The 12010-nt window shown below is 36.0% G+C and overlaps 1 protein-coding gene across 8 annotated transcripts in view; it reads left to right on the forward strand.

The window, feature by feature from the left end:
* The window catches only part of LOC126822216 (protein TANC2), a 246533-nt gene extending 235558 nt beyond the window's left edge, over positions 1-10975 (forward strand). For all 8 annotated transcript variants that reach the window (XM_056101390.1, XM_056101389.1, XM_056101387.1 and 5 more), the window contains 8 exons: positions 551-787; positions 1622-1798; positions 2308-2380; positions 3483-3740; positions 4300-4608; positions 4947-5038; positions 5841-5987; positions 6508-10975. In XM_056101390.1, coding sequence (XP_055957365.1) covers positions 551-787; positions 1622-1798; positions 2308-2380; positions 3483-3740; positions 4300-4608; positions 4947-5038; positions 5841-5987; positions 6508-6822 — 1608 coding nt within the window. In that variant the 3' untranslated portion in view covers positions 6823-10975. The remainder of the gene's footprint in view (positions 1-550; positions 788-1621; positions 1799-2307; positions 2381-3482; positions 3741-4299; positions 4609-4946; positions 5039-5840; positions 5988-6507) is intronic.
* The last annotated feature ends 1035 nt before the right edge of the window (positions 10976-12010 follow it).

Genomic DNA, 12010 nt, shown 5'->3' on the forward strand with positions numbered 1-12010 from the left:
CTTTCTTTTAAAAAAAATAAAATTCGGGGGGTGGATGGCCAAATGGTTAGCGAGTGCACGCTGTATGATAAGGTCTGTCATTGAGTCAACTGGCATTGTTTCGATTCCACGGTTGTATGTGATGAGGAGTAGGGTTGCCTGTCCTACCTCATGGGTTTCCTCTGGGTCGTTACGGTTTCCTCCCACTGCTAAGGGATTTTATTGAAATAAAATGGAACCATATATATTAGTCCCAAAATGACCTAGTTTGTGTCAAGTTGATGTTAAATCTCCCTCTCTCTCTCTCTCTCTTTCTTACTTACATTTTATAAAGATGGACCATAGAATCAAAATGTGATGTTCAGAGATACCCTCACCTTCTCCTCGAACTCAACAGTGAAACAAGAACATCAATGTCTTCCCATCAATGTCTACCCCAAACATTCCCACAGCCCTTGGCTTTCTGCATCTGCCCATGAGATATTTAAAACTATTTTATGTAATTCAAGTTTCAACAGAAATTGTGAAAATATCAAAGTAACATTTAATATTGTGTTTTATATTTATACAGGTATCAAGGTTAATTTTACTGTCAGGTGCCAATCCTAATGCTAGAACCGCTTATTTAAACAGCGGACCTATTTTATGTATCGCTAGTAAGGAAGATTTTCCCGATATGGTGGAACTGTTATTAGAGTTTAACGCTGATATCAATGCTGTATCTGATATTGGCATGTCAGCGTTATGTTACGCAGCCTCCGAGGGTAATGAGGATATCGTTCAACTGTTATGTGAAAGAAATGCAAGGGTAAGTCAATGTAACACATTAAATATAGTTTCAGCACTAACAACCAGAATTGTAGATTTGATTTACATAGAAACCTGATAATTTCTATATAAAAGTACCGGTAGTTTGAGCATATTTTGTGTTTAAATTTAATTATCTCCCTTTAACAAAAATATTGCATCTTCAGTCTTGATGCATTTATCATAGAAATCAAAACCAGTATGTTGGACTTGATTTCTATAGAGACATGACAGATTCTCTATGCAGGTAAGGGGGGTTAGATGGTTGAATGGTTAGCACTTGCGCGCTGTAAAAGTTCTGTCATTGAGTCAACTGGCGTGGTTTCGATTCCCCAGTTGTACGTGACAAGGAGTAGGGTCGCCTGTGCAACCTCGTGGGTTTTCTCCGGGTCCTCTGGTTTCCTCCCACTGCTAAAGACCCCTACGCGCAAGCAAATTTTTGAAATAAAATTGAACCATATGTTAGTCCAAGGTAGTTTGTGTCAAGTGGACGTTACACCCCATTTCTCTCTCTCTCTCTCTCTATATATATATATATATATATATGAAGGTAGCTAGTCTGCCAATAAAACCAATTTTGTCTCTAACTGTAATTATCTCCCTTTGTCAGGTTCAGATTGGATTTAGTTGAAAAGTATTTAGGCAGCTGATTATCTTTGCATTTTCAGATAATAACTAGTTTTTTACATCTTAATCCATTGTAACATATACTCAAGTTAATTATTTAATTCATTGTAACATATACTCAAGTTAATTATTTAATTAAGAAAACAAAATCAAATAAAATAAACCCCTTAAAAGATTTTACTCAACTGTCTTTGTGGTATATTTTTAGATATCATTAGTGGATAATTCTGGTCAATGTTCGGTGGTACATGCTGCTATACATGGTAACCTGAAGGTGTTAGATTATTTATTGAAGTATGACTGGACGCCGTATGACGGGGAACCAACCAAGAGTGAGGCTATACATCAGGCTTTTGTTACTGGTGCAGCTTCGGGTAATAAACATGTAAGTATAGCAACCAAGTATCTTTTCCCCCCAAAAAAAGGAAATAAAATGGGGTTTAACATTCTTCTTTCAGCCCCAACCAGGCTAATGAAGACGCCAAAATAGACCTCAGTTTTTCGTTCCGTGACTAGACAGTATGTTGTTCCTTGCCACGCTGTATGATAAGGTCTGTCATTGAGTCAACTTATGTGGTTTCAATTAACCTGGTTGTACGTGACAAGGAGTAGGGTTGCCTGTCCAATCTCGTGGGTTTTCACCGGGTCCTCCGGTTTGCTCCCATTGCTAAAGACCCCTACATGCAAGTGAATTATTGAAATAAGATTGAACCATGTGTTAGTCCTGAAATGACCTAGTTTGTGTTGAGTGGACGTTAAACCCCATTTCTCACTCTCTCTCTAAATTTTTATTGGGTAACAAAATGACGACCATGTCAGCAGTTGACCAGACACTCTTTATGGCTATGGTGTGGATTATAGAGATATGAATATAGTTATTATTGTATATTATAGATCTGTGAATATTTACTACATAGTACAGATGGTAAAGGTTTAGATTTACCTGATACATATCTAGAAGAAACAGGTAAGTGTATGTACATTGTCATAGATACGATACAATATTGTCATATATAAGATACAATATTGATTTCAAACAGCTGACAGATATTCTACGCTCAATCAGTCATGTACAGTGAATGAATTTGTTGAAACTTGAAAAGTGCAATAGAAACTGACATAAAGTATTGTTGCGCTATAAATTGAGAATTATTATATTATAATGAAATCCTCCATAGTTTAAATGAAAGTGTCAGCAGTTTTATGTCCCCTTATTTTGGTTTAAGATCCCAATTTTATAATGGAGACTAAACAATTAGAGTTACAATGTTTTGAGACTAACCTAGGTTTTTTTTCTGTGGCCACTTGTACAATGCTGGAGAGGAGAATTTTAACAAGGCAGCAGGGATTTTGCCTACTCTATATTATCTTTACGTTCATGCCAATGTGCAAGCGAGTAGACTTCAATTTTTTTGTCCTCCCCAAATGGGGGGGGGGGGGTTGGATGGCCGAATGGTTAGCACGTGCGCGCTGTATTATAAAGCCTGTCATTGAGTCAACTGGTATGGTTTCGAATCCCCGGTTGTACGTGACAAGGAGTAGGGTCGCCTGTCCAACCTCATGGGTTTTCTCCGGGTCCTCCGGTTTCCTCCCACTGCTAAAGACCCCTACGCGCAAGCAAATTATTGAAATAACATTAAACCATTTGTTAGTCCTGAAATGACCTAGTTTGTGTCGAGTGGACAATTAACCCCATCTCTCTCTCTCTCTCCCTCCCCAAATGACTAAGCGAGGCTCTCCTTAGTGTTTATGTTCACTTATAGGGGGGGGTGAGTGGCCGAATGTTTAACACATCATGTTGGATCAGAAAGTCTGTCATTAAGTCAAGTGGCATGGTTTTGATTCCCCACTTGCACGTGACAAAGAATAGGGTCGCATGTCCAACCCTGTGGGTTTTCTCTGGCTCCTCCGGTTCCCTCCCACTGTTAAAGACCCCTACGTGCAAGCGAAGTATTGAAATAAAATTGAACCATATGTTAGTATGTGTTGAGTGGACGTTAAACCCCATTTCTCTCTTTTATGTTCACTTATATCATATCAAAGTTTAAAATAATTTATTATTATTTCAGCTTTAACAGCAGCGTGTCGTCATGGTAAGCGGGAAATTGTAGAATATCTAATAGACGAAGGAGCGAACATGCACGCCCCTAATTCCAAATCTTTCAGCCCTTTATTATGTGCTGTAAAGGCTGGTAGATGGGAAGTAGCAGACATGTTATTACAGTTTGGTGCCTCCATAGAACAGACGGATAAATATGGCCGAACACCTTTAATGATTGCTGCTAGTGAAGGTCATATAGCTGTCCTTGAAATGCTTCTCCATAAAGGTTAGTATTCGAATTCTATCCAGTCTAGTTTTTAAACCAGGAACTGGCTCCTAAACATTGCACATCTTGGTTCTTCTTCTTCACTGGAGAACCTCTATTCCAAAAAAAATAGCCTAAGGCTCCTTGAATTCAAGTATTTCAACATGATACTTGGCATGCTTGACTTTTTGACAATTTTTCATTGATTGACATAATTTTATGTTTGATATGGCATCACAATTCCAAGATGGTGGCAATGACGTCTTGCTTCGTTCCTGGTCCATAGTATGCTCAAACTTATTTTTATACAACAGTATTTTATACTATATTTGTTGAGATCATTTGAATAGTTTATCTATGCTATATAAATTATGTAAATAGATAAATATTTGGTTCATTCTACTTCATACTCCAATACAATCTTAACTTCCGATGCATTTGGTTTTACAGTCCTAACATAAAGATTCATTTACTAAGATATATCTGGGAACGGCTCTTTTTTAGATCCTTTCTCAAATGTTTAGAATGTGATTAATTATATAAGTTACAGTACTTTTATATTTATTTCTGTATATTCTAGGTGCTCAGTATAATTTAATGGATAAAGAAGGTTTAACGGCATTGTGTTGGGGCTGTTTAAAGGGTCACCTACACATCGTTAAAACTCTACACGAGCGTGGTGCTCAGATACAACATGTTGACAAGAGTAATCGTACCCCGCTCCATCTCGCCGCGTTTCACGGAGATGATCAAGTGGTACAATATTTAATAGATCAAGGAGCACAGATAGAACATGTAGACGTCAATGGTATGAGGCCGTTAGATCGAGCCATTGGTTGTCGAAATACATCCGTTATTATCTGTTTCCTGAGGAAAGGTGCTAAATTAGGTAAGAAAAAAATTGTTATACTTTTAATTCCCTTTACCTTCAAACTGGCCCTGGGATCTGCATTGGTCACAAGTTAGGGTACTGGCCTGTCAATTAAAATCACCAGAGTTCAAATCACTTCTGAGATAAATCTTCTAGATTTTTGCAGTCCATTTCTCACTAATCTGTCGTGGCTTATGTTGGGCTGACAAGGACAGTCTGCCTGGTTGTTTAGACAGAACGAAAAATCGAGATCAACCTAATTCAATACTTTATGTTAACCTAAATCAAAGAATTTAATAACCAAAATATAGTAATAACATCTATATCCAAATTTCTTATGTTTGTTTTATTTCCAGGTCCAGAAACGTGGGAAATGGCTGCTGGTAAAACTGATGTTCTTCTTTTATTATTGAATAAATTAATGGAAGATGGTAATATATTATACAAGGTTAGTTCTTACTCAATTCATTACATCAATTAATTCACATTATTACTTTGTCTGCAACATTGGCTGAGATAGTTCATCCAGATTTCCCAGCATGGTTTCCCCTTGTCAGTGATGCAGGACAGAGGGCTTGACAAGGACAGCTGTCTAGTCGTTTGGATGGGACGAAAAACTGAAGTCCTGTGTACACATTGGCTTGCATGTAAAAGATCCCCTGGCAGTTGGAATTTGATATAAGAGTAGGCCGTAGCACTGCTGCCCGGGCAAAATTTCCCTCATAGCACACTGTATGGCGTATGCCAGTCTTCATTAGCCCAGTTTAGAAGCAGAACAGTAGGACATTAAACCTTATTTCATTTCATTTCCTTTTAATTTGTCTGCAGATCATAATGAAGGCCTGGAAATAACATTTTTACCTGACAAAATGTCAGGCATATCTAAACTAGAGCCTGACAATTTGAACTTTGTAACGGATATGTATTAATAAAATAAATAGAAACACGGAAAAACAAATCGGAACCAGTCAGTATTTCCAGTTTTGGTAATAACACGACGTTTGGGGAGCTAGACTTGTGACGACACTGTTAAATGTTCGATCTCCATTCGACTAAATGTGGAATTCTTGTTTCTGTCACAAGAGACTTTATCCCAGCGGTAACTGGGTATAGGTGGGATAGTAGAATTAATGTAGCTTGAAACGTCTTTTGCAAAAATATGACTGAAGATAGGTAAAAACATAATAAAACTAATAACCCTATGAATTATAATATGATACTACAGTTGATTAACTTATGTTTTATTGTAGAAAAATCGAGTAAAAGAAGCTTCACAGAGATATCAATATGCCTTGAAAAAATTCCCTAAAGAAGGATTAGGAGAAGAAGCTCGAACATTTAAAGAGTTAAAGATTACTTTCTTATTAAACTCGGCTAGGTGTAAGAGAAAACAGGGGGTAAGTACGAATCTCTAATTTTAATTACTTCCGGGGAAGAGGATCTACAGAAGTTATGACAATGAACTTGTCAATATTACGCTCGTATATCCATGCTTTGAATGGTTAGCACATGCACGTTGCATCATAAGGTCCGTCATTGAGTCAAGTGGCTCATGTCCAACCTCATGGGTTTTCTCGGGGTCCTCCTGTTTCCTCCCACTGCTAAAGACCCCTACCCGCAAGTGAATTATTGAAATAAAATTGAAATGACCTAGTTTGTGTTTTGTGTGGGAGGTTAGTTAAACCCTCTCTCTCTCTCTCTCTCTCTGTCTGTCTGCAGAGGATGCTGAATGTTACCTATTTTCAGTTCATTGAATCTTGGTAAATACTGAAACGATATTTCTTTTACAGATTCAAGTATCACACTATTGTAGTAGGCAAGGGATTAACAATACCTCAAATAACGATCAGTGGTTTAACATATAGTAGTTACATTAGTTTCATCAATTCTTTCATTTCTTTCTATTTATAATTTCAGGAACTAGGAGCATCTATAGAACTTGCTACCCGGGCTCTGGAATTGAAACCTAAATCTTTCGAAGCTTTTTACGCTAGAGCCAGAGCTAAACGTGATATTAGACAGTATCCCGAAGCCATGCAGGACCTTAAACAGGCCCTTTCACTGGCGCCAAATAACCGTGATCTGCGACGACTTCTGATGAAGTTAAAAGAGGAATGTAAGGATCAGGTCAGATACGATGGAAGTCAACATGTAATCGGAGAAATGGATCCGATATCCGAGGATGAAGATGATTCTTCGGGAGACAGGCGACCTGAAGAAACTGCTTTATAATTACGCTTATTAATGTAGAAATCTCGCTTCCATACTGCTAAAAGTGCTTTGTGTAAATTTCATTCTTTGTTTAATTTATGATTGCTTTTTTTTTTTATGGGGATCATTTTTGTTTTTTAATAAATCTCATTGTTTTAAAGTTAAATTAGAAATAAACCAGGGCTTTACTATAACACAGATATTGGGTCTACTGACTTCATCCACATTGTGGGCAGGTTGGATGGCCGAATGGTTAGCACATGCGTGCTGTATCATAAGGTCTGTCGTTGGGTCAACTGGTGTGGTTTTGATTCCCCGGTTATACATGACAAGGAGTAGGGTTGCCTGTCCAATCTTGTGGGCTTTCTCTGGGTCCTCTGTTTTCCCCCACTACATATTATTGAAATAAAATTGAACCATGTTAGTCCCGAAATGACCTAGTTTGTGTGGACGTTAAAGCCCATTTCTCTCTCTCTCTCTCTTTAATCCACATTGTACAGGGACCTGACTATACAGAAGGACTTCAATAGAACATTGGATGTTGTCATGGTGACCCCCACCTTATATTAAAACCCCTCTGTGTTTGTAGTGACGTCCTAGTGAAGTTATTAAAATTTTAATTTTTTAATTGCTTTTATTATTTGAACAATATTTAAAACTTCTCTTATGCACAAGTGTTTGTAAACCTTGATGTTTTTAATGTTGCTTTTAAAAGAAGAAATTGTATTATTTGATTAATTTTTTGTAAACTTGTTAAAGCAATTTGTTATTTTAATCTTTAAGAAGTTTTCATTTTGTTTTAAATAGATTAAAACTAAAATCTTAATCCCTTTGTTTTCATCTTCATGATGTCCGGGTGTTATTACAAACATCTGACACCTTGACTGCGTTGACCGACTATATTGTTATACTGAATACAATGAAATTTTAATTTCACAAATGCAAAATGACAAATCTGTGTGATTTTACATGGATTTTAAATGGTGCAACAAATGATGACAGAAACAGTATAATTAAATACATATCAATGAGGTCCAAGTCAAAATTAACAGAATTGCAATCATGTGACATGGAATAGAGTTCTGCCATTCCCGATAACATGTATAGCGAGAGAATAAATGTGACATATTTGAATGCAGGAAAATGGTCAAGATAGTATTGTATTCATATGCCACATGCTTTGTCACCAGAAATTCTGAAGTTTACTTGGGATTGAGAATTTGATTTCTTTCAAAATATTTTTCACTCTACCATGTAACAAAGATGGCTAACTCAGTCAAGGTATTAGAAGATAGTTGAATGACCCTTAACACTGTGAAGATGTTTGTTTATAAGATATAATATAATATTGTGTAAATATATGTAAATTGTTAAAGTATATACGAATGTGTACATTGCTATATTTGTAAATAATTTGTCAGATCCAGATGCGATAAAATCTCCCGTTGTTTTTGACGACGATATATTAAAGAGTTATTACTGAGTTGATATTATTTTAAATATATCAGATATATTTTATTTGAATGATTCAAAGCTGTTGGAGACCAGGTGTGAACAAAAATATACAGTCAAAACCAAGGAGTAGTTTCACAAACGTTTGCAATGAAGTCGACTGACCGTAGATGTAGCCAAACCGAATCCTGTCATTTGAACAACCACAATTGTTGGAATTTCTGCACAATACGTTATAAGCTTGATCACGTGGATATTTTGTTTATTTATGTAACGATTGTAAATTATATTTTAATATCTCTATTGTGGTTGCTGTATTGATAATTTAAAAAAAATAACATTAATCTGTCAATAAAATACATAATACAATAAATGGTGAAGAATTTGACTTGCAATCACAGAAATTAAATCTCCTAAGATTCAATTGTAAATTACCATTCTTAAAATAACAATTTTTGCTTTCAATCGATTTTTCAGAGATTTAATTTTTTTGTCGAGAAATTATCTGGTTTTGGGCTACTCATTAAATACTTTATGTGGTCATGGTGACTGTATATTTCACTACTTTATGTAGTCATGTTGACTGTATATTTCACTACTTTATGTAGTCGTGGTGACTGTATATTTCACTACTGTATGAGTCATGGTGAATGTATATGTCAATACCTTATGTGGTCATGGTGACTGTATATTTCACTACTTTATGTAGTCATGGTTACTGTATATTTCACTACTGTATCAGTCATGGTGACTGTATATTGCCTATGTCTATAAGAACAATCAACAACATACATATATTTAAGCATAATTTATTTCTCTAGTAATGCTATTTTTAAATAAAATATATTGCAATAACAAAGTATATATTATTATGCCAGCATTTGTGAAAGGTGGATGCTTTATTATTTGTTTGTATGTTTACGTAAATTTATAAACAGTTCGCATAAAATATACTGCGTAATATCATGTTAGCACAATTTGTTTTTGATTTGAAATTTGTTCTGATGATCTGCAATTTGTTCTGATGATCTGCCATTTGTTCTGATGATCTGCAATTTGTTCTGATGAATTTGTCCTGATTATCTGCAGCTACAGAAATAAGTTGAGTGAATAAATTGTATGCTATTTATAGTGATTTATTTTATGTTAAGATTATGAAAAATAGAAATTCAGGCTTCAAAAGCTGTAATGATAGATCAAGATCATTGATAGAAATGGTCATCTGGTAATCATTATTCACAAGTTTATAAACTTATCTTGAACAGACTTCATGTAAAATTGAATTGACACGATTTCTGTGATTAAGGCGAGAAATAAAAGTGTATATTAGATTGAATTGTTTTAGATGAATATCATTCTACTGATAAAATTTTATGCCCGTAGGAGGGGTTGGATGGCTGAATGGTTAGCATGTGCGCGCTGTATCATAAGATCTGTCATTGGTTCAACTGGCATGGTTTCAATTCCCTCCAGTTGTACGTGAAAAGGAGTAGGGTAGCCTGTCCAACCTTGTGGGTTTTTATCCGGGTCCTCTGGTTTCCTCCCACTGCTAAAGACCCCAACGTGCAAGCGATTTATTGAAATAAAATTGAACCATGTGTTAGTCCCGAAATGACATAGTTTGTGTCGAGTGGATGTTAAACCCCATTTCTCTCTCTCTTTCTTTTATGCCTGTAGATTCAGTCAGTGTTTTGAAATATGAACAATTCTGGCATAATAACCCTAAAAAATGTAATTATGTACTAAACAAAATAACTGGCCGAGAAAGTTCATCCCAATTTTCCGGCGTGGTTCCCCCTTGTCAGTGATGCAGGACGGAGGGCCTGACAAGGACAGCTGTCTAGTCCTTCGGATGAGACAAAAAACTGAGGTCCCGTGTATACATTGGAATGCACGTAAAAGATCTCTTGGCAGTTGGAATTCGATATAAGAGTAGGTGATACTGCCGCTGCTCGGGCAAAATTTCCCTCATAGCACACTGTATGGCGTATGCCCGTCTTCATTAGCCCAGCATAGGAGCAGAACAGTAGGACGTTAAACCCCATTTCATTTCATTTTAAACAAAATAACACAGATCAGATCAATTTAATTCAACACCTTTTTTTTATTTATTTGAACTTATATCGGAAGTGGTATCAGATGTTATGGAAAGATTATGTATACCCTGCCTCATGCCCAACATACATCAGTGCTAAATTAATTAAGAAAAAAATGTTCTGGATTCAATGGATTCAAACTAAATTGATTCTGTTGCACCCAGGGATTTATTTTATAAACTTTGTTAAAGATGATCAAGAAATGTTCAGATTAGTTTATAAACTTTATGAAAAATGATCAAGAGATTAGTTAATAAACTTTGTGAAAAATGATCAAGAGATGTTTAGATTATATTTATAAGTTTCGCGAAAGATGGTCAAGATAATTAGAATGTAATACAATGGTAGATAATTAGAATAATTTGGAATGGAAATCGTTGAAGCATCAGTAGTTCACAACTCTAGGTTCTGTTTTTTTTTGTTTTTTTTGTTTCGACGTTTGTCTTGTTTTCATTCTATATGTAGATAGTGAATTGTAATAGGAACATGACTAAGTCAGGGCTTTCATCCTATTAAATATATGATAAGAAAAACAGTAGTTTGTATGTTTTAAATATAAAGATGATAAAACTATATTACTACTATATTTCCTGCCATATAAAATAAAAACATCTTTAAATATGCAACTTGGAGACTTTCTTATTTTTTACTCTTTGTAAAGTCATCATTTGGGAGCTGCGGTGGCTCTTCGAGTAAGACATTGGCTCGCTGACCTTGAAGCCCGGTGTGTTCCATTATGGTGGTGGATTGGATGAAAAACGGAGGTCTGGTGTACACATTGGCATGAACGTAAAAGAACCCTTAAGAGTTGGAATTTGGTATAAGATATTTATTTTTATACGTCCACGGTGTACACATTGGCATGAACGTAAAAGAACCCTTAAGAGTTGGAATTTGGTATAAGATATTCATTTTTATACGTCCACATTATGAATGTGAATCTATATTGCTGTTGCCCCTGTCTATGTGTCTGTGTGTCGCCTACAGGCCACAATTCTTAAGTGATCATCTTGCAACTTTACATACTTATTCCTTATCAACCTGAGGATGATCCCTATTGTTTTTGGTGAATTCCGACCCCCAGGGACAGAACCACGCCCGTTTCTTGTATTTGTTTGTTTGTCGTCTGCAAACAGGCCGCATTTCTTAACGTATCATCTTGAAACTTTGCATACTTATTCTTTGTACCCTAAGGAACATCCCTATTGTTTGGAGTGCATGCCTAACCCCCAGGGACAGAGCCACGCCTATTTTTTCTTTTGTGTGGCTGTGTGTCGCCCTGGGAAGGGATTTCGCCCTTATATTCCGGACTTGTCCGACGCTATTTTCCAAATGCCCAAAATTGTCGGACCGGGAATATGCCCAATCGGACATCAAGACATGGTGAATAATATTCAAAATTCCAAAATTAATATAGTGTACGGAGTGTATAACTACCACTCAACCTGATTATCGTTGATAATAGGCTGAATTGATAGGTAATTAAGTGATCAGCGTATTTATCGTGTTATACTGCCTATACACTTACCCTGATTAATTGTTTAATCTACCATGATTGACTGACTTAATCCTTTGTCAGACAAATCATCAATCTAATCTTCAACAGAAGTCATTGCTTCCCCTTTGTCGGACTATTCATCAATCAGATAAGAGTGATTATA

The sequence above is a fragment of the Patella vulgata genome, chromosome 5, assembly GCF_932274485.2.
Source record: "Patella vulgata chromosome 5, xgPatVulg1.2, whole genome shotgun sequence".
NCBI lineage: Eukaryota > Metazoa > Mollusca > Gastropoda > Patellidae > Patella > Patella vulgata.